General features: G+C 39.3%; 2 protein-coding genes and 1 long non-coding RNA gene across 7 annotated transcripts in view; 1 reads left to right on the top strand and 2 right to left on the bottom strand.

Moving 5' to 3' along the window:
• The window catches only part of SRPX (sushi repeat containing protein X-linked), a 49,677-nt gene extending 41,770 nt beyond the window's left edge, over positions 1-7,907 (bottom strand). For all 3 annotated transcript variants that reach the window (XM_026104125.2, XM_026104126.2, XM_064497692.1), the window contains exon 1: positions 7,671-7,907. In XM_026104125.2, the coding sequence (XP_025959910.1) occupies positions 7,671-7,740 (70 nt within the window). In that variant the 5' untranslated portion in view covers positions 7,741-7,907. The remainder of the gene's footprint in view (positions 1-7,670) is intronic.
• A 167-nt stretch (positions 7,908-8,074) lies between these two features.
• Positions 8,075-16,233, top strand: LOC112985474 (uncharacterized). Of its 2 annotated transcripts, none has more exons than XR_003259752.2 (3): positions 8,075-8,214; positions 13,756-13,884; positions 15,875-16,233. It is a non-coding gene; the product is annotated as an uncharacterized LOC112985474 (long non-coding RNA). The 2 variants fall into 2 exon arrangements; XR_003259753.2 differs by having other exon boundaries at positions 8,086-8,214; positions 13,759-13,884.
• Positions 16,234-18,024: 1,791 nt separating this feature from the next.
• RPGR (retinitis pigmentosa GTPase regulator) overlaps positions 18,025-27,074 on the bottom strand; it is a 67,430-nt gene continuing 58,380 nt past the window's right edge. Inside the window, exons 14-17 of one of the 2 annotated variants that reach the window (XM_064497675.1) lie at positions 23,361-23,648; positions 23,110-23,149; positions 21,718-21,806; positions 18,025-18,765 (exon numbers count right to left, since the gene is read on the bottom strand). In XM_064497675.1, the coding sequence (XP_064353745.1) occupies positions 18,562-18,765; positions 21,718-21,806; positions 23,110-23,149; positions 23,361-23,648 (621 nt within the window). In that variant the 3' untranslated portion in view covers positions 18,025-18,561. Of the gene's footprint in view, positions 18,787-21,717; positions 21,807-23,109; positions 23,150-23,360; positions 23,649-27,074 lie in introns of both variants that reach the window. The other variant, XM_026104110.2, reaches the window with a different exon arrangement.

Here is a 27,074-nt window from a genome sequence, read left to right as displayed (position 1 = left end):
TGAACAGGCAAAACCTGGTCTCTTGAAAAGGCTCCTAACCCAAAGCCCATTTATAGCATGTGCCCTCAGATGAAGACCCATCCTCGCTGACCAAGCAAAACGTGTGAAGTTATACAAACGCTATCTGCTCAAGTGATAAAAAAAAAACTTTTGCCCAAAATGCCCAGCTTTCCCCAGCTTGAGTTGCACAGGCTGGCAGTGGCTCAGCGACGCAAGACAGCTGGGGGTGCTTCCATCTTCCAGCCTGTAATTTGCCCTCCATGGTGCCGGGAGGGGACAGCAACCTCCCAAAATGCGGAGCTAGCGCTCGGCAGACAAAACCCAGGCACCAAGGACCTGCAGAAGGGCCCACCGAAACAAACAGCACCGCTGAAAGCAACAAAATGGGTCCCAGCCTCGTTGCTTATCTCATGCCAAAGAGCACGAGAGGGCGAAGGAAGACATCCTACCCAAACGCACGTGACCTGTGTCTTGCTTTGGCACCCCAGCGCAAGACACACGGAAAGACCCCGCGAGGAATTTTCCACCCCTGGAGCCCAGCTCACGAAGCCAACACAAACTCACAGCAGCAGGGTGAGAGCCGCTGCTGCTGGGCTTCGCTCTCCCAGGAGGGAGGGAACGTGAAGCCACACCAAGCTCGCACGTGAAGCTGCTGCATCATGACAGGGAGCAGGGGCCGCTTGCGTGGGGGAGCTGAGAAAGCCGAGCGGCAGACCTCAAACTCAACAGCTAAGCTAAAAATGCAAGCTGGAAAGCAGAACAGAGCTGAAAACTGCAACCAGGGTGACAGGATAAAGGATGTCCCCAGCAGCACAAAATAGGAATAGGAGTCGGTTTGGGATAAAACCACTTTGGAAATCCCACTCGAACTGCAGACAGGCCTGGGAGCCCCAGCCACGGTGAGGACCCTGTGGCGGCAGCACCTGAGCAACCAGGGAAGGCTGCGAGGGCGCCTGCCCACGCGCGCACGCTCCCGGGAGCACGTGGCATGGGGGGCACGAGCAAGCCAGTGATGGCAGGGGAGAGAGCAAGCAGCCAGCGCCAATCAGAAAAACAAGGTGCAGTTGTTTGATGTTTCCTGGAGGGAAAAATAAAAAAACAAAAGTAACCAGAAAGAAAAGAGACTTTTGGGAAGGGTACAAAGGAAGCTGCTTTTCAAGGTCACGTCTCCTAAATGCTAGAGAAGAAAGCACAAAAATATTACTAAAAAAAATTAATGACTGTTGATAAATGCTAGCCTGCCAAACCTGGGAAAACAGCAATGCTGCCAGTCTTTCTAATAACTTCTGTATATATAACAAGCAAAAAACCCAGAGCCAAACAAAAAACCCCACAAGCAATACTTTCTCCTGGAATAAGCCTTTCAGCAGAAAAGTTTAATTTTAACACTAGTGCGGCACTGAGAGGATTTGACACATTCAGTTCGGCATAGCGGTACTTAGGGGCTCTTAAAATGCTCCCACGCTAAATGCCTTCTCCTTCCCTCTCCACAGGACTTTAGAGAAAGATGTAATTTTAAACATTTCTCTCATGAAAAACCTGCAGAAGAAGGCAGAAACACTAGAAAGAGGTAACAGTGGCTGGGGAAAGGATCACTAATCATTCACCTGCTGTGTTTGACAGTACTTTACTCTCCCCTCCATATACCTACTGCTTTCACATTTCTGTGCCTCATTCACATGGCAAAGACGCAATTTATTTTCTCAGGCACAAGAAAATCTTATCAAGATTGTTCAAACTACAGGAAGATACTGGTAGCAATGAGCTTCCCATATTTGTTACCTTGGGTAACATCAATCTATTTCCATGAGTCTCTCAAGAAATACAAAAGTCCTTTCTCTCTTTATGTAAAGATATGCAGAATGACAAGCTGAAGTTGTTTCAAGCTCTGGCACAGTTTGTAAGTGGCTATTTCAAGTTACAGGAAAGATCAGAATCATGGAAGTTAAAACCTATAATTTGGAGCCGCTTTCAAGGTACTGCAGCATAAATTTTCAGTTTGAACAGTTTTAACAATGCTCCTTTAAATATAACTAATAGTTAGAAACGGTGGCAGAGAACTCACGGCCAGCCAGCAATGTTCTGTAAGCCGAGCTTTTAATTTACTGAACTAAAAAAATTTAAGTGACTGCCTTGAGAAACAGATGATTCCCAGCACACTGAAGTATTTCAAATATAAAATAATTTGAAACAGAAAATTAAAAACAAAAAAATACCTGGCTATTTCAGAAGCAGAAAAATTCACCAAGTAGCTAGGGAAACATGTCATTTGTTACCCCAATTGGTAAAAATCATTTAAATATTTATTTCTATTTATATTTTGTGAATATAATTTATAATATATATATTATATTTTAAATATATACTTATATATTAAATTATATATTATATAATATATAATATACTATATATAATCTAGTATATATATACACTATATATACACACTATATATATACAATATATAATGTATAAAATATATAATATATATAATATAATTTATAATCTATACATTTATATTCTGTGAAGCTAATGAAAGATGACCATGAAAGATGCAAAACCCGACAATATTAAAATGCAGTATCTATTGCAATAGCTATTCCAATTTCATGAAGTACAAGATGACTAGTGAACTTCTGGGATGAAAGATGAGTAGCGCGATGGGTGTGGAGGTAGGCAGGGATGGGAGCATTGCTGTCTGTCTCTACTCTTCCTTGCTCACCACTCCAAACAATCACACTAATGGGCCAGGGACCTACCTTGGACCTCTTCCAGAGAAGATGCTCCTGGGACCCTTACGCTAGCAAATCTCATGCATGGCAGCACAGTATGGAGCTCCAGCCAAGGAATACTGCATTACTGCCTCAAAATCAAAGTATAATTTTATACAGTCGATGAGCTACCAGAGAAGCAGGTTAGTGCCTCATCAGCAGTTTCAGCGACCTCTCTGGAGTTGTGATGGACGCAGCCCTGATGGAGTCACAGAAGCCAAGACGACAGGATTCGTCAGTTGTGCCTTTAAGGCACATCCGTGCAAATAGTGTTCCCACACACTCTCTGGCCTTTGGTCAACTATGCAAAGTTTATCAAGAGGGCATCAAGACATCGGAAGCAGGGCTGAAGTCCATGCCCATCTCCAAACTCCATTATTTCTATTAACTTAGTACACAGCAGTATCTAAGTAATACTTTTTACTCAAGCATCTCCAATTACTTTGCAATAGTGTATATTTCCACTATTTCCATTTGTGGAGCTGGGAAGCAAGGAAGAGCAATTCTAAACAACTTGCCTAAGGTTATATATCAAATACATAATAGCGTTTGAGTTTTCAACCCAGTGGCTTATTCAACAGAACGCAGATACAACAGCACGCCAAATCTTGTTCCCCACACCCTCACAACAGCCACAAATTTGTCCCCATTTCTACGCATCCCATTCATATTTGTAGAGTGGGGAAAAAACATGGTTTAGTAATGTACCTGTTTATTTATAAGCACCAGTTTCAACTGTCTGACAGATGAGGAGACTACAGTAAAATGCACCTCAACATTATCAAACTATTAGGAATCCATGTTTTTGATATTTCAAGTTATACACTCATCCGTACTTTCACAGCCAAGACTCTTCACCTGTACTGATGGCAATCTCCACCGCAAGGTTTTACAAGCACTGTATTTATACACTTTACATATTCAGGAAGCCCTTGTTATGTCTGCTACCATTTACTACTGCAGAAATGGATATGGCAGCTTGCAGATGTGAAGAATAACTGCTACCAATTAAGTTTGATTGGACCTCTGCAACGCTTGCCTCAACTTCACTATCCAAGTCCTTACATGCAGTTACGTTGCCTGTGCTCTTTGGCAAGGTATCTTTCACTGCAAAAAAATGGACGGCCGAACAACTCATCAAAAGCACCTCTCAGAAAACTGTCATAATTCCACTCTTGGTTTATGTGACCTCCCCCCTTGAGATTTCAGTTGCCCAAAAGCCCCCAGCTGTTGCTGAACAGTAAGTAGGCTAAGCAGGCCTCCCGATGAGGATTTGATGATCTGATTATTTAAAGAGCACTCAGCAAGAAATGCGCTGAGCTTTGATCATGCTTAAAGCTGTGAGGAGTTTTCATGGGGAATTACCACAGCTCATGAAGATGACCCACTTCACATGAGAAAATATGAATGCAGAGTCAAGGAATGACTCAAAATTCTTGATCAATATAAACCAAACATATCTGTTGCACTTAACGACACTTTAAAATGTCATTTCTATTAGACTTCCCTGCTGGTGGAAGTCTTATTTATTCATTCACACAAAGTCATTCTGCTATCTGGAACTTATTTAGAAGGAGCCAACTGGTCCAAAGCACAATTATTCGGATAAAGCTGTGCCTTAGGCCATATTCATCTGCCTGTATTCACATGCTGCCTTGTGTCTTTACTTGGACTGTAAACTATCTGAGGGCAGACACTGCCTTCCTGTTCTGTATTTAGACAGTGTAGGTCTGCATCCACCCCAACTGAGACAGCAGCCACGTGCACTCAGCTTTGCAGGGTATGCAGAACTAAGAACACAAGTGGATCCTGTACATACTTCTATGAAAGTCGTCTCCAAGCTTAATAGATGGACAGCAAACTGCATTAAAAAGCCCAAAACAAAAAAACTCAGCTGACACAGCAGGCCCCACCCTTGGCAATGCAGAACACCAGCTGCTTAGGGGCCTGGAGACTGTCCTTGAGCACTCTGCAGCCCAGTCTAATAGACAGGAGCTATAAGTGGGAATCAAGACATTAACTGCAATGCCAGATTTTTTTAAGCCTGCCATATGAATCTACGCAACCTTAAATATTCCTTTCTTCAGTTTTTTACTCCTATTCTTTGTCTATTAACAGTATAAACTCACTTGGACAAGGAACATCGCTCTCTCTGGCCGCAACACTGAAGGGTCGCACCACAGATGCCCCCTTTGATCAACAGCAGTACAACTTTCCAAAGCCAAGACTTGCATCTATTAATAAACATTTAATCCAGTTATATACACAGGTTTATGAATATACCACATGTATATGCTACTCTTCAGCAAATTACATCTCACAGAGTTTTTAAAATTGTTCTATGCATTGCGTAGTCTTTAAGTGGTCTTAATGGCATTTCTCTTAAGGTTCATGATCTATTCACCAGTCCATTCACAGCAATAATCTATTACAATTTTCAATTTCTTTTTAATGCTGTACAATTATTTGCCATTAATTTTGTAGCTTTTCCTCATATCCATCTACTAAAAGTGCAAGGACTCAAGTACAACTGTCTTTCACTACATAGTGTCACTTCATTTCCATTTACCTGCAACCAAAGTACCAAACAAGTGATTTTGGCATGTACGTACAGCTGTACCCTCAGCTGGCACTACTGGAAGGGGCTCAGGCACAGCTCTGATGACAACAGAGTGGGAATCTACATTGATTTTTCACAGCTTGGGAAACCAGTGAAGAAAAGATGGGAAACTGAGGAAGATCAGAACCTGATGAGAAAGAGCCACCAGAAAGCTCATCTCTCTCTCTGTCCATCATGGTATTGAGGTTATGAAGCACAAATGCTCCACTCTTAAAAACTTTGGTTTCACCAATTTATTAATTCAAGAGCTGATTAGACTCTTTCTGGTATTTACAACCTACCACTGAAAAATAAGAGTTTTGCCTGAATCCAAAATAGATTGTTTGGCTTTACCTACAAAACGGGCAAGTGTCAACTTCCTGGTAACAGTTCCTTAAAGTATATGCATAGTATAATTTGTCCTCAAGAGGGGAACATGCATGCACATCCCACTGAGATCTTTTCGAAGAAGTTATTTTAGTCTACTTAATAGCATTCTGGTACCTAACCTGCACAGTTACACCAACACAGTACCACTAAATACTTCTTTAGATTTTCATTAGCTTTCATATTGAGAATAAAGATTCGAAAGGATATCACATACTTTGTCTAGCAAAAAGAAAAAAAAAAAACGGAACATGGAAATGTAACTCTATAGTAGGGTTTACAAATACAGCTGCTGATGATTTAAAAACTCCTTGGAGCCTCTGCCACTAAGCATAAGAGGAAAATTAGACTTTCAAATGAGTGCAAGCTGAAACACGCAAGCTATTGTGTGGCAAAAATTAGATTTTTGAGCTAGGCAAAGTTACATTTGGCCTTTTAAGAAGAAAGAGAAGTACGGGATATTAGCATCCTCTGCAAACTAACTGAAGACTGACATTCACATGAACCGCAAAGTAGAGCGTTCAGTCATCTTCCTAAGAAAATAAAAGGCAGCTTGGCAGTACAATAGTCCTCAGAAACACAAGGACAGAATTTTCTGTTGTCTTTGTTGATTTAGCAAATGATGTGTCCAATACCTTAGTGTTTTGTAAAGAAAGAATATAAATATGTTCCAGCATCTTTCAAGTTGGAAAGAAGCTAACTGAAGCATGCCAACACCAATAAAACAGCTAACGTCCACACAGAAATAGTCGTTATGCCATTTTACGCCTCTCCATGGATGGAACCATCACATAAACAGGAACAACTCCAGGATACCAGACACAGGTAATGCCAACAGACAGGCATCCTCCATACATACAGCTATGACTCTCTGTATGTACAGCTGTAAACTGTATCAGACACTTGCTTACCTCTTTATTGCTTTTCCCCACTGTCAACCCAGAGTAATGCACTCAAATTTGAATCAGTACCCAATTACTTTGCAGGCTCTGTCCTGGGCACAGATTTTCATCGCCTTCACCTGTTAAACTACTGCTGCATGCCAGTTTACACTGGCTTTACTTGCAACATCTGTCAAGTCAGCAACACTTAATTGACAAGATACAGCTGTTTTAGAAGAACAGGGGGAGCTGCATTTCCTTTTGCCATGGAAATTGGCCTAAATTTCCATTTATTTCAAATTTTGCTAAAGCACATGCAAACAATTATAAGTGAAACAATGGTAAGCATAGACTTTAATTATTAGAAGCATGAGTGCTTAGCTAGATTTACCCTTTCATTTTCCATAGCAGGACTGGAGGTTTGCTTTCTGCACATCCAGACACAGATGGACAAGAAGACTTGGTGAAAGACCTTCAAGTGCCCAGGTCCTTGACCTGGGGCCGAAGGACTGGCCACACATGTGCCCTCACCTCCCCCTTTACCGTGAAGGACATCACAGATGCTCTACTCTGCTTCGGCAACTTTTGGTGGGTGCCTTCTCGTCCGTCCTCCGTAATTTTGCCAGGAGAAGGGCTCGGAGATCACCACATCCCACGTGAAGATGTAAAGGGGCCGCCACCCGCCCGCACTCTTTCGGACCACAACAAGCAGCAGCCGGCTGCAGCGCGCCGGGCGCCCCCGCACCGCGCTGCCAGGACGGACCCGAGCGGCCACCGGAGCCTCCCCGGCGGCAGCGCCGCGTCCCGCGGGGCTCGGCCCGCCCGGAGCCGCCGCCCGCCGCCCCGGCCCGTCGCGGGCCGTCCCCCGGCCCGCCCGGCTCCCCGGCCCCGCTCCCCCCGCTCCCCGCCAGGGCGGCCAGGCCGGGGCCCCCTCCCCGCCCGGCGGCGGCAGCGGGCTCCGCGGCGGCGCTGCCCGCTCCCGCCCCGCCGGGGCTCCTGCCCGCCCCGTCCCGTCCCGTCCCGTCCCGTCCCTACCCTCGTACGCCAGGCTGCGGCAGGCGCCCAGGGCCAGCAGCGCGGCGAGGCGCAGCCAGCAGCTCCCCATGGTGCGCGGCGGCGGCGGCCCTCCCCGGCTGCGCGGCAAAGGGGCAGGAGGAGGAGGAGGAGGAGTGGGACGGAGACATCCTCGGAGCAGGCTCCCGGGCTCCGCGGCAAACTCCTCCTCCTCCTCCCGGGGCCGCCCCGCTCCGCCCCCGGCGCCCGGCCGAGGGGGCCCCGTCGCCGGCCGGATCGGCCGGGCGGTCGCGCTGCCGTCGGGGCGGGCGGGGGGCTCGTCCTGCTGCCGGCCGCTCTCTGCGGTGCCCGGTAGCCCCAGCCCCTTGCCCGGCCACGTGGGACCGAGCGGGGACAGCAACCCGCCGCCGGCTCGCTTCCCATCCGGGGTGGCGGGCGGCTGCCAAGTGTGGGCCCGGAAACTCGAGCGGGAAGGCGCCGTAGGAAAGCTGCCTCCGCTTTGGGAGATGAGCTGCCCTGGTTGCTCAGCAGTTTGCGGATGGCCAACCTTCAATGTTCAGAAATCGTGAGTCAGATCCTCAAAAGTCATGAGATTGAGCAACAACTTGGAAGTCTTTGTACTTACCATTAACTTTTTGAGCTGCTAGGGTGTTGTCAGGTCACATTTTCAGGCTGTCTTCCATAACCACAAAGACTAGAGGGTTTTTTTTCCTTCCAGATGAAAGCAAATTCACTAATCACTCCTGGCCTGTAGAAGCAAGGGCTGTAGGCAGAGCACTGAATGTTTCAAGATTTATGATTAAAGCTCGAGACCTGGCAACATGGCAGCTTTACTACAGCTAGACTTAAGTAATTTTTCTACCTTAGATAGGTAGCATCTAATGTGCACTATAAAGTGCTGAAGGTGCAGTAAACCACTGGCTCCAGCTGCTGTGCTGCCTGTAAAGAGTTTGCAGGCCAAGGCAGTAAGGGGGGAGATACCCCAAAGGTATTCCTGGGGAGCCATCTGCTGCGGTATTTGCAAGAAAGCACAGACAAATAGGGAAATATCTAGTAAGCAAAAGATTATTTCTTTAGAAGTAAGGGACACTAATTTTCAGAGGAAGGATAGTCATCTCAAGGGAAATGCTAATTTGGAAACCGAGGAAGAAGCGATACCAACTTGGGCTGCCTTTGAGGCTTGCTACATCGCAGTGGCCTAAGAAAGAAATGGGATCATGTTAGTAACAGAAATAAAAATCTGTATGGGTGCTGTGATTGGGAGCTTTCTCCAAAACATCTTCTTCGAGTCAGAGTTTCCATCTGGATCAGGAGAGTGTATGAAGTACTCCTACACACCTCAATTCACTCACTGAGCCTGGCGCATGAGACTGAGATATGTGCGCCAGGATTTCGCTTGCTGTGTTGTAGCTGCTAATAGGTGTTCATGCGTGGGACCAGACTAGAGCTCCCCTTAAGTAAAATTGTACTGAGATAGATAATGTCCTCAGTACCAAGTCTCCTGGGACCTCAGTGCCAAGTCTTCTGCTCTCCCATTGCATCATGCTCTGGCTGATGCAGATGTAGCCTGAGTCTTCATGCTAGTCTTCACTATTTCGTTTTGATTACTTTGTTTTTTTTTTAAAAAAAGTCATGAAAACTAAAGCATTATTAAGTAAACCATTACAGTGTAATAGCCTAAGGAAAGGATAGATTTTCATGTGAGGAAAGATTAAAAAGACCAACATTGCTCAGTTTGAAAAGCAGAAGAAGTCAAAAGGATTGCTTTAGGCTATTATTACTGGCACAGATATCATAGAAAATATCAAAGTAAATGGTTAGAAATCTGTAATAAATAGTGGTAATCTCTATAGTTTATCTGTGCTGCAAGGCTCTGGCAAAAGTTCAGGACTGGAATGTGCTAGAATGATGGAAGTAGCTGAAGCCGGTCTGCATGGATCAGTTATCTCTTGTTTTCTGTCGATGTATGTCCTTTAAGTTACACATTTCCAAAATGCTGGCCTTCACTGAGATGTTCTTCCTCTGGACAGAGGGTCTGTACTAGTATGGTAGTAGCATTATAAAAGAAGCTACTGCAGCTGTACCTTATCCATCAGCTGACCATCATGATACACTCCAAATCACAGAGGTCCCAGCATCTCTCTTGGACAGCCTTTTCTAGTCATTTAAAACTGCATTACCACAATACAAAAACTGGGTGGTAGTGACAAACGCTTCTGGTCTGTTTAGCCCCTCAGCATAAGAAGCTTAGGTGTCACTAGCAGGTACAAGCACTTAACTGCTGCCATGGTGTCTAAATTAGTGTACAGACATGCATCCAGTTGGAGTAAGCAAGAAGTTTTTGAAGCTGCTTTTTTGTTGTTCCTGATTGTGTAGATGCACTTCCTTCCATTCAACAGCTTAACTGCAAGTGATTTCAAGCTGGTTTTTACCATGTCTTGGCCGTATGGGTTTGTGCAAGGCTTGCTACCTGTGTCACACATGAAATCTCCTGGCATGTGGTTTTTGCTCTATCACCTAGCTCCTGGAGTGTCCTCGGCGCACTGAGGAGGGCAAGAGGTTCAAGAGTTTAGGTAGTCTGTGAGCTACAGCTCAAATTTAGATGCAAATGTGAGCATAACTAAGCAGTGTGAATGTATCCTTGATGGACTGGCGGAAATGAGCCTTGAAGCATAGCAATACTGAGAAGTGCCTTCACTCAGATGTGATTTGTCTCTGGAGTTTAGAGGTAATGTGTGATATGTCTCTTATCTTACATCTTTGTTAGAATGATAGATATGTAAAATCACCCGAAAGACGAGGAATTTGAAGGACAAGTTCAAGGCGTCTTTAATAAATGGAACAAGAAATTTTTTTGAAGTATCACAAATTACATTTTTGTATAGTACTTTTTTAAAGAGAACTTTTAATAGGAGAAAGCATTTAGTACTGGGAATGTATTAAACGAATATCATATTTATCAAATTTGAAAGCATAACCTTGGTCATTTTTTCTTCACAGCTTAACTTTCAAATAGTTATAGAAAAAATTCCAAATATTTAAACATGTCATTATTTGGAGTTCAAGTGACTACTAGCCTAACACAAGAAATAAGCATCATACTTTTCACTGAAGATTCACAGTTTTTGACTGTCTGGCGGTAAATTAAATGCAGTTGCAGATTAAATAACATTGTATTTTAAAATTAAAATTAACCAACAGTATAGGAGGAAAGGAGTCTCAGCTCAGTTAGATGCAAAGCTTAAGCACTTTTGGAAACTTAAAGATATACTCTTATGCTTAGGAGTTAATTTAAGTAAATTTAATTTCTCTTTCATGCTATTTTGAATAGAGGTTCAGAAGTATAACTTTGTTGGTCTGTATCAGAATAGCTGTAACTTTACTGGGGGTACAGTGAAAATAAAATACAGCTTTTGAGGGAAGAGAGGAATTCATTAAAGTACAATTACTAACAACGTTTAACAATCTGATTAAAACTTTCCTCCAAATGGTAAAACAATGATTAAAAAACCCCCAACAACACAGCTGCATGTAATTAGGTTTTGGAAGCCCCAGCTAAGATACGATTAGTCATGATGAGAGGATGACAGACTGGGGGCCCCATCCAGGAAGCAGCTGCACTGGTGTTTTTATCCTGGTGAATAGTCTTGCTGAATGAGGATGCTCCAATACTTAAAGTTATTCATGTCAATATCTGCAGTGAGAGAGACTGCTCTGGAAGAGTTAAAAATATCATGCTGTATAATTCTTGTCACTCTTCAAAGTTTATGAATGATTTTTTATGATGTCTAGAGGCAGCAACAATTAGAAATACTTAGTTATTAATATTGTTTGATGTATGCTGTTATCAGACCTTCTTTCCAGCCTAGGGCTGAAACTTTGCACCCTGGATGCCTGCCTGTGCTGCACATGAGCTTTCCGAGGAGGCTGTTAGCACCCCACTCTGGGGGCATGGCAGGGCAGTTGGGTGCGCTCCGGTGTGGGGAAGCTGCTGAAACCCTGACAAAAGGGTCCAGAAGCGGGAGGCTGAAACTGAAAAAAAAGTTGGGATTGACTGGAGGAGACATGGGGAAGGGAGAGAGGTTCTGGTGTAGGCACTGCTGAGATGGAGAACTGGAGGTGATGAGAGAAAACAGGCAAAAAGCATCTCGGGGAGACATGGTCAGAAAGAGGCAGATGGACATGTGTCAGGTGGAGCACAGTGTTGGGAATGAAATGCAAGATTCCTCAATCTTACCATGCTGCTGCCATCAGCAAATGCCTGTGAAACCCACTGCCAGCATGTGTGCTTCAGTTCACACAGAGTAGATGCTTCCTTCAGTGCTGTTTTCAAAAAACATCACTGCATCTCCACTGCACTCATTTTGCACTCTTTAAGTGATATATCTGTTTTTTTCCAAGAGAAGGAGAGACAGAAAGTTGATTTTCGTAAGATAAAGACAGAGAGGAAACACTAGAGGCTAACCTACAAGCAGGCTTTTGTCTTGGTCACTGGATTAAAAAAGTCAGAAAGGTGTAGACCTATGGAAATTCCTGTTCTATAGACTGATAATCATCTCTGCTATTCCAAATACAGGTTTTTGTGTGCAGCAATAACCTTAAGCGATATGTCAATTATTTTCTTTCTTTGATCAGACCTAAACCTTAATGATACAGTCCTTGACAAAAATATGTAAGAATTCACTGACCTGGCTATAGAAATAATATATTTCAGGGAAATGAAATGTTCTTCAGGACATCTTGCTCTGCCTATGTGTTCCATCTCTGAGTACTTCTGTGATCCCCCATTGAGTCTTCTTGGGTCTTCCTGCGTATTGGGGGCCTCATGCTCTCCCTTCCTGCAACGGCTTAAAGACGACGGCTAGGCCCGCTTAATTTCTCTAGTAACCAAAACCTTGCTGTGGAAAATTTCAATGTGAAAGTCAGGGTCAGTCATAGTTTACACGTATACAGCAAGTCTCCAGGAACATCAGTCACCTTTCCCCCCTTCCATGTGGCAGAGTGTATGTATTGCACTCACGGAGTTTCTTTGGCAGTGCTCAAACCAGGAATGTTTTTGAGGGGGACTATTGGATTCTCAGTTGGATGCTGTCTGATGCATAACATTTCTGAGGACAGGATGTGGTATATCAGTAGATACATAGTTTAACGTTTAATAAATAGACATATCGAAGAACAAGAAGTTCTGTGGTTTTAAACCTTTAATGCTGTTAGCATCTCTTAAAATTTTAACTGATGATCTCTCTTCAGCTTCTGATGAATTTGACTAGAAATAGCTGTGTCTAAACTTTCCATATAAACTGAGAATGGTCTTGAAGATGAACAATTTCTTTGTGTACAAAAGGAACAACAGATTTAGCTAGATACAGATTTTGCAGTATTCTCGTTGAGTCATTACTATCTGGTCTTGAAAAACAGACTGGTAATTATATTGCAAGATTAAAATGTAATTTCAACATAGTGCTGGAAGGAAAACGGGCTGAAGTTTGAGTGAGACTTCATCTGTATGAAACATTGAGCAAAGCAGGCCTACTATCAAAGCATTAATTTCTCCGGTTCTCACCACTGATAGCAGTTTCGTCACACTTAACCAGGACACTACTTATTATCTTCTAGGAATTTAGATATAACTGCTCATGAAAAATGTTGTAAACTCTTGTGAATGCTGAATTGTATAAATAATGTAGCTCTTAAAAGCACTCTGAGGGAATTTACAGGTAACGTATTTTAAAGAGAGAAAAAAAGTTCAAGGATGTAATAAATGGTTATCATTTTCATATCCAACATTTGCTTTTTTTCAAATTGGCTTAATATTGGAGTTTAATATCTAACTCTCATGGAGTTCCTCTCTACTGCTAGTTCAAATATTCTAGATTTCTTTGGAACCTTTTTTTCTTTTTTCTATATAGTTAAGCATCCATGCAAAGTGCATGTCATAAATCTGAGCAAAGGGTTATTCCTTCATCTTGAGGTATTAGATCTAGAGAGCTGCAATAGTAGGATCAGTAGTGGTAGCGTAACTATGTTACTCTAAGAGCCACAAGTTTTGGGCAGCAGGGATCCAACAGATTTGTGCTAATGTAGTCCTCCTTGAATTTCTTCGCAGCAGTAAGTGAGTGTTCATACACTGAACCAGAAAAGCATCTTCTGGTGATCCCTGGCTGACACACTGCCTCTGAAACAGAAGATTGCATTCCTGTTCTCTCTTGCGACAAACAGGCTTATGATCGGAAAGGTTTGTTTCTGAACACTATTGCTATTAAACAGCAGTTTTTCCAGTGTTGGTGTTTTTATGATAATATTTATTTCTGTAATTGATTTGCTGCCATGTTCATGAGACATGGCTGATATATTACTATATGGAAAATCTGTTATTGAATACATTGGCCCCAAAATTGTTTAACTGCAGTGAATGGAAGTGGTGTTTATTATAGACATATAGAAATATGTATCTAAGTAGATAAACATATTTATATAAATATGCTTATTACAAACCCCACTCTCTGTTCATTAGAAATAAGCCGTAGTAGCATTTTTTTATTATAATTCAAATGTTTTTGTTTGTTTCTTTTCTGTCCTGACTCAAAGGACCACCACAAGTGACTAGATGTAGTGCTTAGCATAAGAATTTCTAGTATAGTCTCATATGAGTGAAATTCCTATTTTATTGTAGCTGTAATGGTAGCAAAGAACTTCCCTAATCCTAATTTTAAACCTCAGGCATGATTTATCAACAGTTCTTGCACAGAATTAGTACCTGACTACACACACACACATATATAACACTCCAAAACTCATCTGCAATATTGTGTGAGGGAATTTGTTTGAGGAGCAGAACCAGTTGTTCTAACTTGCAACTGAAAGATATTAAGCAAAATTTGGTCTGCTCAACCTCCCTTATAGCCTGTAAGAGACGGGATATACAAATACTTACAAAGGATGAATAGGCCAAAACTGTTAATCTTGGCAGTTAGGTCTATCACTAGGAGTACTAGAATATGATAGTACCCAGGAGTACCATATGTAAAATATATTTCTTTATAAGCAATAGAAAGCAAAATTGTTTTTTTCTAACAAAATTTAAATTATAGTTTATTTTTTATTGTCTCCTTTGTACAAGAAAGGTTTTGGAGGGACCTAATTTAAGCAATGTTATTCAAAAATATAATATTGAGAAGGTGGGTCTTGAAATACTTGTGGATTTTGATGTATGCAAAGAATTGTCAATGGAAATTGAGTACAGAATGTGCTTCATGTGTAAAAAGCAGTTTTTGATACACTAAATAAATGTCAAAAATGCCAGATGTCGAAAGCCAGTTGTCAAAAGCTGGACAGGTGAATGTCTTATTCTTGAGTACATTCTAAGTGAGCTCATACTTAATCAATAGCCATATAAGATTAGCTTGTGTACACATGATTATCAGGACTTAAACTGGTTTAAAATTATGACAGTAATTCTACTGACTTCAGCTACCCTAATGTTAGTAGCATTACTTAATCTTTCTTAGAGACGAAGATTAGACAGAGTTTGCGTATTATATAACTGTTTCCTGGAAAAGCAAGGAAAAAGTTACACAAACTTTATTTGTAATATTATTATGCTCTTTGGGAATATAAAGTACTGTCTAAACAGGGTCTTCTCTCCTTTTTTATTTTAATGATCACAGACTGGTCCTGCACCACTGATATAACTGGAAGTTTACCATGATATTGCCAACATTCTTTTGGGGAGTATCTTCTCTCTGTTAAACTTGTGTAGGGATGGTGGATGTATAAATGAATCCTGTGCTTCCTGAAACCAGCAAACATGCATATATAAATATATATATGGAATGGAAATTTCAGACGTTCAGGTATACATGTTTGATCATTCATAGGCACACACATACATATATATCAATGTACATATACATATATATATACATGCAAGAATAGCAGTTCTTTCGAGATCAAACATGTATAACTAAACTTATACTAACCTATTAGAGTTTGACCACTCTGAGCATCTGTGTATACATTCAGAAATACACGAGTGATTGTATGCTTACATGTTTGTCTTTATTTCTCTCCCTCTCTCTATATATATACATATAAAACCCTATATAAAACCTTTATCAGAGTACCTTAAAGCCAAAAGTGATAATAATCCAGAAAATATACAAGTTTTCAGAGAATTCTGAATCAGAAGATTTGATAAAGAGTGAATATCTTTAACTGCTTTTCAGGGGCCAGGGAAAGGAAAATTGCTGGCTTCAGAGACTGGATGACACAGCTACAGCTTCGAAGAACACAAACTCCACCTAGTGGTAATCCTGAAGGTGAAATTTTAGAAAACTAGGAATTCTAAGGCACATTCTTAGTTGCATGACAGAGGCTTGCAAAATCTAGGAATAAAGATTTAAATTGATATAGTTATCTTTGGGAAAGTAAGATAAATTATAGAAGAATATACTAAAAATGTTTCTACCAGGGAACCTTTTGCTATCATTCAGCTGATGAAAGCCTCTTAATAAAAAAAAATACATTTTTATCATATGAATTGTGAACTCATTAAAAAAATATTTTAACAGTACACAAGAACATGCAACTTGTTTTCTTGAACTTGTAACTGTACTCTTTTTTATTACTGAGGAAGGCATGTAAGAAGACATTAAATGGATTTCTTTGCTCCTGCTTCTCCCTGAGGGAAGGATGTGGACCAGATAAACACAGAAGTCCCTGAAACTGCACTGATGTACATCAGTTTAGAATCGAGTATGTAAGCTTTGTAGCATTAGCTTTAAGGGCAACTCCCACTCTAAAGCAACATTTTTCACTAAATCAACTCACGTTTAGAATAAAGAAATTTTCCCTGTGGTAACAACTTCTGTGATTGAGTCTCTCCCTTTTTAAAAAGAATGTAAAACTTATTTAAATTAATGAGGATACCATTTAGTTTATTTTTCTTTTTCCACTTCTTTCCTATTCACAACAGTATCCAAGCAGGGCAGAAACCACATGTGCATTCAAGAAAATAGGAAAACAGGTAAATATAATGCACATTGGCAGAATAAAAATAGCTCATGTAAAGTTCACATGCAGAACTCATAGTAGCCCAAAGAAATACAACAGATCTAAACAAAAGGATCTTAACTCTGGCAAAGGATGACCCAAGCATCCAGGTTTTAATACGATGCTTACTGCAGCACAGAGGCAGCCCCATGAAAGAATCTGGGCACCTGCCATACTTATAGGGACAGAGTATTCAGCTGGATCAACTTCTAGGTCAAATATAACTCTAGACACTTGTGCCTATGTTATATAAAACTTAGGCAACCCTGAAACTAGGAAAAAATTGATAAAGGCAAAACACAGCAAAAGGCAGATTAAAATGTGTTCATATGTCAGTGAAATTAAATAACATTTTCCTAGGTTTTCTGTAAAAATCATCTGTCCCTTGTAAAGTATTTTGAAAAGTACTTAGTTTATTAGAAACTCTTGATTTTATATTTAGTGCTAGAGCTTGTGTATTCATAAAACCTAAGTGTATTTTAGTAAGGGGCAAACAGACTTTGGATCAGATTTATCATGGTTGGGACATAAGCAGATGTCTTTATATTTCTGATTTATCTAGACTGAACTTTTGGAAATCCAGTCTTATTCAAAGGGAACATTGGTAATTAGGATAGTGCATTTGTCACTGCTTCTTGGACTAATTCTAAAAACAAACATTCTGCTCATCTTTACTGGTAATGGGATTCATACTCCTGCTGCTGAAGAAAAGCCAGCTTGCCTGTGAAAAACCATAGATATTTAGCCCATAATGATCTGCTTGTAATATCAATGTATTCCATAGTAACTAATCTCAATTTCACAAAGGATTGTAACTTGAGGTAGGAAACAGGCAACAGCAGTAAGTGAGCTGTTGCAATAATCCTGTTTTCCCACAAGCCTTTTTCCTAAGCTAAAAAGAGAAACACAGAAAAACCATCATGAAGCTATTTAATTCTTCATGCTTTTCTTGTTTAAATAGGCCTCAACACCTGTTTTAAAAATAAATTTCTTTGTAGCTTTGTATACATGATCGCATTCTTTTCCCATAATAAAAGCTGCTCTAGAGACCGATTAAGGTATGGGTGCTCAAAGAAGGAGGGATTAGAACACAACTGAAACAACAATAAGGATGTCCAGTTTTTCTTGGGACTCATTCTGTGAGGGGAGAGTCCCATCAACCTGCACTGATTTCGGTGAGACTGACGGTATTCAGCATCTCTCAGAAATGAGAGGTTTCTGCAAGTCCCAATTTGGCAAGATACTTAAGTAAATATTTACATCACTGTTAGGTCTGTTTCTAATAGAGCTACTGTCATGTATGAAATTAGACACATACTTTAACTTCTTGAATCAGGGCCTATATGTTAAATACTTTGGAGTTTTATTGCTATTTTGCTAAGTCAAAACAGAAGGAGGCATATATATTTTTAAGTAACTGCATACCCTCTTTAAATTGCGAATTCAAAACAATATTCTTACCTAGTTTGTTAAACCAAAGAATATGTTACAGCAGATATTTATAGTTTTGCACTAGTATCATACTGAAAGTGGTACCCTGTAGACTGAAACATATAATAAAGTTACTTAGCAAAAAACATGAAATGTCTGTATCCAACTTTTCACGTAAAAAAATATATTTTGTTTTACAACACCGAACAGTTAAGGCCACAGCATTCCAGAAAGATTTGGATAAGCATATCAATTGTAATTATTAAAATTACCAATAAATACCAAGAAAATGGTCTTCATGTTTAAAATCACAGCAATCACATCAGTTAAAAGAGCAACCATCTACAGCTCTAGTAAGTCATAATTGTTTTCAAGTATAAATTGCAATATGTGCTTTAAGACTGTCACCTCCTTACATACTATAACAGTGTTAGAGTACTATACAAGTAGAAGATTTCATTTTTCTGTCTTGGTTAGTCACAGTTTCCTTGGAATTCTCCAAAGTATGATTCTGATTTTCATCTTTACTGTCTTCACCTGGTAAATCTTCCTTTTCTTTTTCTTGTTCACTCTGGAATGGCTTTCCAGATCCATCTTCCTTGCTGTTACTTACATTCTTCTGGCCTGTCAGTGGCTTCCGTTTAAACAGGGAAAACTGAAGTAAGAAAAGATAAATAACATGTGCCAAAGGTTTTCTACTAAATAATGTAAGTGATGCAAAATTATTTGCACTTCTTTCAAACAAGAATCTAAAGCAAGATCCAAAAATATAGGCTGAGATCTGCAGAGCCCCAAAGCAGTAAATGCTTTGTATACTTCATTTTAAACATGTGTGTAGTTCCATTAATTACAATACATTTTAATGTCAGTGAGACTACACACATGCTCAAAGTTAAAATGATGCTTTAAGGTCTTTGTTTGAAAGGAAACAGCAGCCTGGCTCTGGCATGAGAAGCCTTTGGGTCCTAAACCTGTAAAAAATTCCATATGAGGTACTCCTTAATATACTATCTAAGTCAATGCATGTTGGAAATAAACACCATGTCAACTAGATCAGCTGCTGCTTTTAGAAAGAAACATGGTGGAAAACTTATCTAGATAATGTCCCATAGGAATCAACTCCTAACTTTTCACCTCAATAAAACCTGATACGATTAGCAACCTCTCTCTTGTGGGCATGCTATACACGATCAGCTAATAACTGGCTTTAGCTCGCTTCTACAGACAGAAGTACTATGATTTATTTTAGTAGAGCAAATTTTTATCTAGTCTTGCTAACCCATCTGAATAGATAGTAGCCATTCATTGTTCAAAAATATTGTCATTAAGCTAATAAAAGCAATGTATGAAAATGTGGAGACTGACTCTTACACTTGCCTTTAGGAGAAGCCCAACTAATCCAACCATCAGTTACACAAACTAAATAGTCCTGTTTTTTTTTTTCTTTTAATAAGTTGAAACTCCTTAAATAATCTCTTTTTTCTATCAAAGGATTTCTGTATATTAAAGGGCAAGTATGTCATGGTTATTCTTTAAGAGCAATAGAAAAAACTCTGGGAACAGCAGTTAAGTTATTTAAAACACCAGCAGTGATGTTGTTTACTTTAAAATTAATTACAGTAACATCTTATTTATTTTTATTCAGTTGTTATTTCTTTCATTGAAAAATTTTCCACTATGTATATGCATCTTAGAGAATTGCCTAGTATAAACTTCATCAGAGTACAATATATCAGCAGAGGTCTTTTTTTCAGTAAGGGAAACATATTGCATCTGTAAGTATTTTTACAGTCTAATGAGAGATTATAGTAATAAAATTGCCTCTTAACCTTTTATAGTTTCACAAAAGCAGTTGCTTTTACTGTAAGAAAACAATACTTGAAACAGATACTAATGCTCTGTGTTAATCATGATTCTAGTTTTGCCTTCTGTTACATTTATATTCCCTCTTATGAAATAGAATTTAGCTTTACTTTCAACCTTACATTATTTCTCCCTTACATGATCTGATGCTTAATCAGAAGATATCACAAATATATAGATGGTAAGTTGGCGTGTGGGAGATTAGGGTGATTACTATTAACAGGCTGCTCTCTTTCTCCCTTCAGTCTGTATTGTGTGTCACTTACTAGGTACATTGCTGTATTTTTCTTTATTAACGTTTCTATGTTGGGAGGAGATTTTAGATTTTTGTGAATAGAAGAGGTACACTGAAGTCAGTGGGAATTCTGCCATCCTTAGAGGCATTTTGTCCTAGCTAAATTTGTGTGTGTGTGCGTGTGTGTGTGTGTGTGTGTTTTCTTATACCTCTTTGCAAATGGGCAGTATCATTCTCTCTTCTCCTAAATCAAGGCAGTGACCAGAACAGTCATGTGGCCCTGTCTTACTCCCTGAGTCCAGTCAGGTCACAAATGGATGCTGGTGGTATGACAGGCACACACACAGATATGTGCTGGACATGCATACAGCTCAACTCATGTTTTGTGGGTGATGGGTACATGTAATTTGGGTTGCATGAGAAGGATGTCTGTTGGTCACATGTAAGGCGCATGTTTACTCCTACCACCTGAAGCCATGCCACACGGCCCTAATAGATCTCATTGCGTATACCGGCAGAATTGTACACTTCTGAAATGGAGGTTTTTTCTGTGCCACTAAATAATTCACATCTTTGTTCCTTCCCCCTGAAAGACATTGCCACTGACCTTCTGGCCCACTCTCTGTTACATTAAAGGCACTGTAAAGAACAGTCAAAGAAGAGAAAATCTGAAGAAGAGAGCAGCTTGTAGCTGCAGTCTCCCTTTCAGACATACTAAGATATGAGATATCTGGCTTTTTTCCATATGGCAGCTATTTTTAATTGAATATTGGTATACTCTGAAATTATATTAAACTAAAGAGATTATCTGTTACAATGGATTATTCCTGGATCAGATCCAAACAACTTTATAACATCAAGATTTATGCCACAGTTGGTCACACTACTATGACATTTAGATACCTCTGTAGGCAATATCCCAGCATTCTGCCATACAGTTCCATTAATGTTATACTGGCTCATGATGCTTTCCATATGGATTTTTCCTCTTCTTCCCCTAAGTGAACCTAACCTTCATCTACATTTTGGAATCAAAGAGTCAGGAAGTATCTGGCACTTCTAAAGTTATATGGCACTCTGCAATTTCAAGGGAAAAGAGTGGAATTCTGAAATACTCATCGATCTACATGTCTGGCAGTCTCTGTCAGAAAAATGTTGCTATACATGTTGAATATACAAGTTTCTAATATCAGGATCACAAACTGGTTCATTTGATCCCTGAATAGTGCACAATAATGAACACTCTTCCACAGCAACCTACACATACAGGAAGAATATAGTGCACAATAATGAACACTCTTCCACAGCAACCTACACATACAGGAAGAATATCACAAAATAAATTCTAATTTTAAACAGAAGGAACAGGTTGCTCAGTAGTTTAAATGTTTATACAGATCAGGTAAATTTTGATATTTTCTTCAGTTTCAGTAAGTGACTGCCTTCTTGGTCACCAGTAAAACTAGAAGGAAAAAACAGACTACATACCTTTTTTCTCCCAATTACTCTTCCAATTATTCTGTCATCAGTGTTCTCTGAAGAACTGTTCACAGTGTGAGTGTCAGTGCTTTCTTCCTCTATAATAATATAAACCTTTATATTAACTTCCTTCTGATTCTTGCAAAGAGGAACAGAAAAAATTGTTCTTCAAATTATTTTTGAAGTAAAAGTCAGTAAATAAAGTGTGGATCTTAAAAAAAAGCAATCAGAATATTCAGTTCAACTTGATGTCCAGTCAAATCCTGGCAAGAGGGGTTTTTTTTCCATCTCTATTTATAATGCCCCTATATTATTCTCCAGATGCTCAATTTTCAAGAACAGAACAAACACTTATGGCAATGGCAAAATATAAAATATTTTGACTAGGACACTCATAGTTTCCTGTTGTTGACAGAAGACAGAATGTCTTGCACACTAATTTTGAAAGTATATCCTAATTTGGAAAAGCTGACTTTTAGGGCAAAAGTTATGATTCTGCATGAATCTTTATTCCACAGAAACAGTTCTGGGAAAGGAAAAGCTTTCCATCTGGGTTGATGTTCGTGTGTTTAAATTTTCCTATACTCCCTGCAGGAATGATATAAATTTAGGACTTAGTATAAAAACTTCCAAATCACTGGATGATGGAAAAATATTTAAAGATCCACTCTGGGCAAGCTATTTCCATTATAATATTGGAGATAAATGGCATAGCTTCTTCATTACTAAAGGGAGTGGTCTTTTATACCATATTCATTTTTTTTTCTGTCAGAAGACTAATTATAGCTTATTTTAGAATTTCTAAAATAAAGAAGTATTTTTGACCTGTCTTGCATAGAGGGCACTGATGCACCCTTTAGCTTTTCTAAAGGAATATATAGTTCACTCAAACTGTCACCAAAACTACAAGCAACATCTAGGATCACATCTTCAGCATCTCTGACCAACATCCAGAGATTACCATGTTTCCTCTAAAATAATCTATTTGTGAAAGTAATGAGGCAATGTCAGCTGAAAGTGATGGGAAAGACTTTTCTGTTGAAGAAACATGGCACTTAAAGTTGCTTGACAGATAGTCCAATTGCTATTAGTTTGTCACCTTACAGCTAGAACTGCTCCTAGTAAGTGAAGCATAGTCCTGCTAAGAGAAAGTCTGTCATGGACTTCTCCCAATACATAACTGAAAATAATAGATTTTTTTCTTTCAAATCACTAAAAATGAGTAATGTTTTTTGACTCTCAAATTTCATCTCTCAAGCACTGCTTTACCAACTAATGGCAATAACTGTATTATTCAGCATTTATATAACAGATACGTTAGAAAAATTTTATCGTTTGAAATGTTTTATTCGTTTTTTACGATGTCTGTAATGGTCCAATTGTAAGAAATTGTGCTCTTACCTTGCTGAATGATAGCCTCTTTCTGAGTAGTCTCTTCTCTCTGTAAAGAAACAAAACAATGACATCTCTATTTTCAAACTTGTTGAAAAAATAAAATATTTAACTGTTAATACCCGTATGTGTTCTTCCCTCTTCCAAAACCATGCCAGATAACTTTGCATTTCCAAGATAGCTACACATATATTAGTGTAAGCTGTAGAGCTAAATTCTTCACAGTACAGCAACAATTTAAAAGGAGTACATGCTTTTACCTCTACAGTTTCCAGTGTGGTATTACCATTTTTCTCTCCCTCAGGTGTTTTACTATGATGTTTCTCTTTTTCACATTTTTCCTCCATTTCCTCTTCTTTGTCTATTTTTTCTGCTTCTACTGCTGCTGTTTCTTCTTCCTCCTCCTCCTCCTCCTCCTCTTCTTCTTCTCTTTCTTCCTCTTCCTCCTCCTCCTCCTCTTCCTCTTCTTCTTCTTCTCCTTCTCCTTGTTCTAGTTCTTCTTCTTCAGCATCATCATCTGTTTCTTCATCTCCAGACCAGTTTTGTTCCTTTGACAAGATGGACAAAAATAATTTTGCAACTCATATGCTGCACAATGATATTATGGTCCTCACCCTGCAACAGTTCATCATACCTTTTCCCTTCACAATTTGACTATGAACAAGAAAATTCAAAAGAATATATTCCAAGGAGCAGATATAAGGATAAAGACAGGAGTCCTTATGCAAGGTCTTCTTGTTTTAATACTACGGATTTAAAACAAATAGAACTCCAGTGAATATTAGAAATGAAGCTGACTTTTATGTTCTGATAATACATGCCATCTTAATGGATAAAAAATGAAAACAAACATTCTTTGTAAACAAAATACTTTTATTTAAATTTTTCAAATATGCCTAAGTAACAAACCCAGTAATAACTGATATTGAAAAATAATTATTAAAGTCTATTTCTCAACAAAATTAATAAAATAATACTAGACCCAATGCTCTGGTTCAATATAGACACTACAATTTGAATTATAGCTGATTTCAGCCTAGGATAAAACTTCCATATAGTAAATAAAATAGCCAGGAGTTTTATGAAATAAAAAAAATGTACAAATGCTATTTTTGAAAAAATATGTAGCAAAAGAGATCAATTATATACTTATGACTCTACTTAATCAGATTGCCAGTACTATGCTATTTATGCTTTTTCTAACAGCAGGAAATACAACATCTTACACAGAAAAATTCTACCTCCTGTTTGCAGAAATATAAGGGCCTAAATCAAGCTTCCAAGATGGACTACTGATGTCAAATTAAGTGAACCCTGGTGTTTATCATTGCATCAGAGTGCCCAGGTGCACTAGTCTATTTCTGCATTCTGATGCTTTTATTCTATGATGGATAGAAATATAGACATTGAAGCAATATTTTATATTAGAGAAACCTGAACAACAAAACATTTGTGTTCAACTGCAGCCTAAGTCATATGGGGAACTGGCGAGAATGGCATGTGCTTTTGAAAGTGTGGTGGAGGAATGGGTCTTTTTTGGGAAACCTTCACTGTATACTCAGGTCCAAGTGCTGTCTCTCTCTTATCTTTAGTCAATTCTTTCCTTACTCCCTCTTGCTTTTTTGAATTTTTGCTCATTTTTTGGCTCTATTATGACTCTTTTCCTGTGTGCTCTTAGCTCATCAGCAGGTAACTTGCTGCTCAAGCAGAGACCACTAGCTGATGTTTCTAGAGGTTGGAACACAAGGCTTTTTAGCCAATAATGTTAAAGGTATGTAAAGCTTAACAGATGAGCTTTCTCCTGGCCTCCAGTTTTCTGGGTGAGTTAACTGTGTAGCAAAGTTCATCTGGGCCTTAGCTAGAACTCAGACATAGGCAGGTTTCAAGAAACTTTCTACCACTTTAAGCACAACAGCACATCTGTAATTAAGAATCTTAATGACACCACAGTCATTCAGCTTTCACCACTTTCATTGTTCTCTCTCCCCCATTGTCCACAGGCTTTTCTGGTGCCCTTCCCAGCTTCAAGGACCAGATTTTTAAACCTAGGGTAAAAAGCTGCACTGTGCAGCTACCAACATGTGCAGCAGAGTTTATGGGAGTTCTCCACAGTTCTCCGAGGCCACAGTGAGTTAGCATGTGTTAACACTAGTAAAGTGTTAAATTTTGATACACTTTGATAAGCTAAGTTTAAATGCTTTGGAACTGCATGATTTATTTTTTCAAGATGGGGAAAAAGAATGCTTCCACCACAGTAATTCTGCCTGCAGTGAAACAGCAGGGGTTAATGGCTGTACAGATCTTTTCACCTCAAAGAAGTGTCTGTAACTTAATCTGAACTCCCATGATCCATACACCAATCTTCCTGTTTCCATACATAAGGGTAGAAAGCACACGAGCTGCACAATTCTGTATCAGCTTCTCCTTCAGTGTCTAATATCTGGGGAGAGCATGCTACATTCTGAGAATTCTTGTGAAAACAGGCTAGCTGCAAAGATCAATCCAGGATGGAATTTAAGCTGTACAGACAAACATCAACCACACACTGACACTACAGAGCATACCTGGAAAAATGAAAGTACCGTGGTAGTATGTTTTATTTCCAGCTAGGTTCTAGAAATTTTAGGAATGAAATAAAAGCATAAATCACCACATGCCATAGGTAGAAAGCTCCTTCTGTAGCATAGCACAGTGGGAACCCAAAAAACAAGCATTTTGCAACAGATGAACACTGCAGCTCACACTACTGGGCAAAAAAACCTTCTCCCAACAGGTATCTTCCACTATTTATTCAGCTGAGACTTCTTCCAACTAGCTTTCCAGTCTAGGTCTGCAATTGTGAATTTCCCTGCAACCAGTGAAAAAGGCAATCATCTGCTTTCATTGCTAACAAAAGAAAATAAAGTGCAAAACATTTAAACAAGATTGTTTCTTCTCACACAGCAAGCAGACTGACTGGCATTGCCCACATACACAATACTGTTTAGTCTACACCATAGCATTTTATACTACCATCTGGTCCTGTGACCTTGTATACTATCATCAGTTTTCTTGGCAGATTCCAAGCGGAGATCCCATTGTGATTTCCACGGGGCTCTGCGTAGTAAAAAGTCGTTCTGAGGACACTGCCAACCACTGTAAGAATCCTGTCTGCTGGCAATTGGAATAAATATGTGGAAAGTGACAGCAGTTTTCAAGAAGGATGTGAACCTTTTTGAAAAATTTTTGGCTTTAGTGAGAAAAAGGATTATGAAGCTAAACATGACAAACTTTACACACTTGATTTTTATCTAATATATTCAGGCATCTATAATGGAAAGCAAAACCAAATAATTCTTTCACCTAGGGACTGAGAAAAGGTTGCTTCTTTCATATCACTGTAGCTAGGAACAATGAACAATAAAAACTGAAAATATTTTCATTTAAACTCCTTTGGAAGTGGTATTATTTACCATTGATATGGCTCACATGTAGGCTTAAATGGTACCACTTCGAGTGCACTGTAATATCTAATACAGAAGTGTTCAGAGATAACACATGCACAGGATTTTATGTCTTTGCAAAAAATGCAAAAACAACTCCACTGGATACGAGCTAAGGCTCCATTCAGTCTTCCAAGAGAGTATCAGATTGACATAGAATTTCTTAGAATGAACTTCTATGAGAAAGACAGAATTTTCTATTTTTCGTTCCTTCAGATTAGATAGTCTTCACAGATGTTGAGTACAGTTATGAACTAGGGAACCTAGCCATTTCACACTGGAAGAAATTTAAGGATTTGTGGGGCAATACACTATGCAACATGCATCTACAAAATGCAGCAAAAAGTAAAGATAGCTATATGTAAAAGAACAGTTTAGTTCAGCTTTGAACTACCAAAAATACTTTATCTCACTTAATAAGCACATGCAAACATCTGTAGCTCTACTGATACGGAAATATTGCTCAAGCAATTAATAACAAGAATACTGATG

Source organism: Dromaius novaehollandiae, chromosome 1 (assembly GCF_036370855.1).
Source record: "Dromaius novaehollandiae isolate bDroNov1 chromosome 1, bDroNov1.hap1, whole genome shotgun sequence".
In the NCBI taxonomy this organism is placed as follows: Eukaryota; Metazoa; Chordata; class Aves; order Casuariiformes; family Dromaiidae; genus Dromaius; species Dromaius novaehollandiae.
Note: the sequence above shows the minus strand (reverse complement) of the source record. Positions and strands in the feature narration are given on the sequence as shown.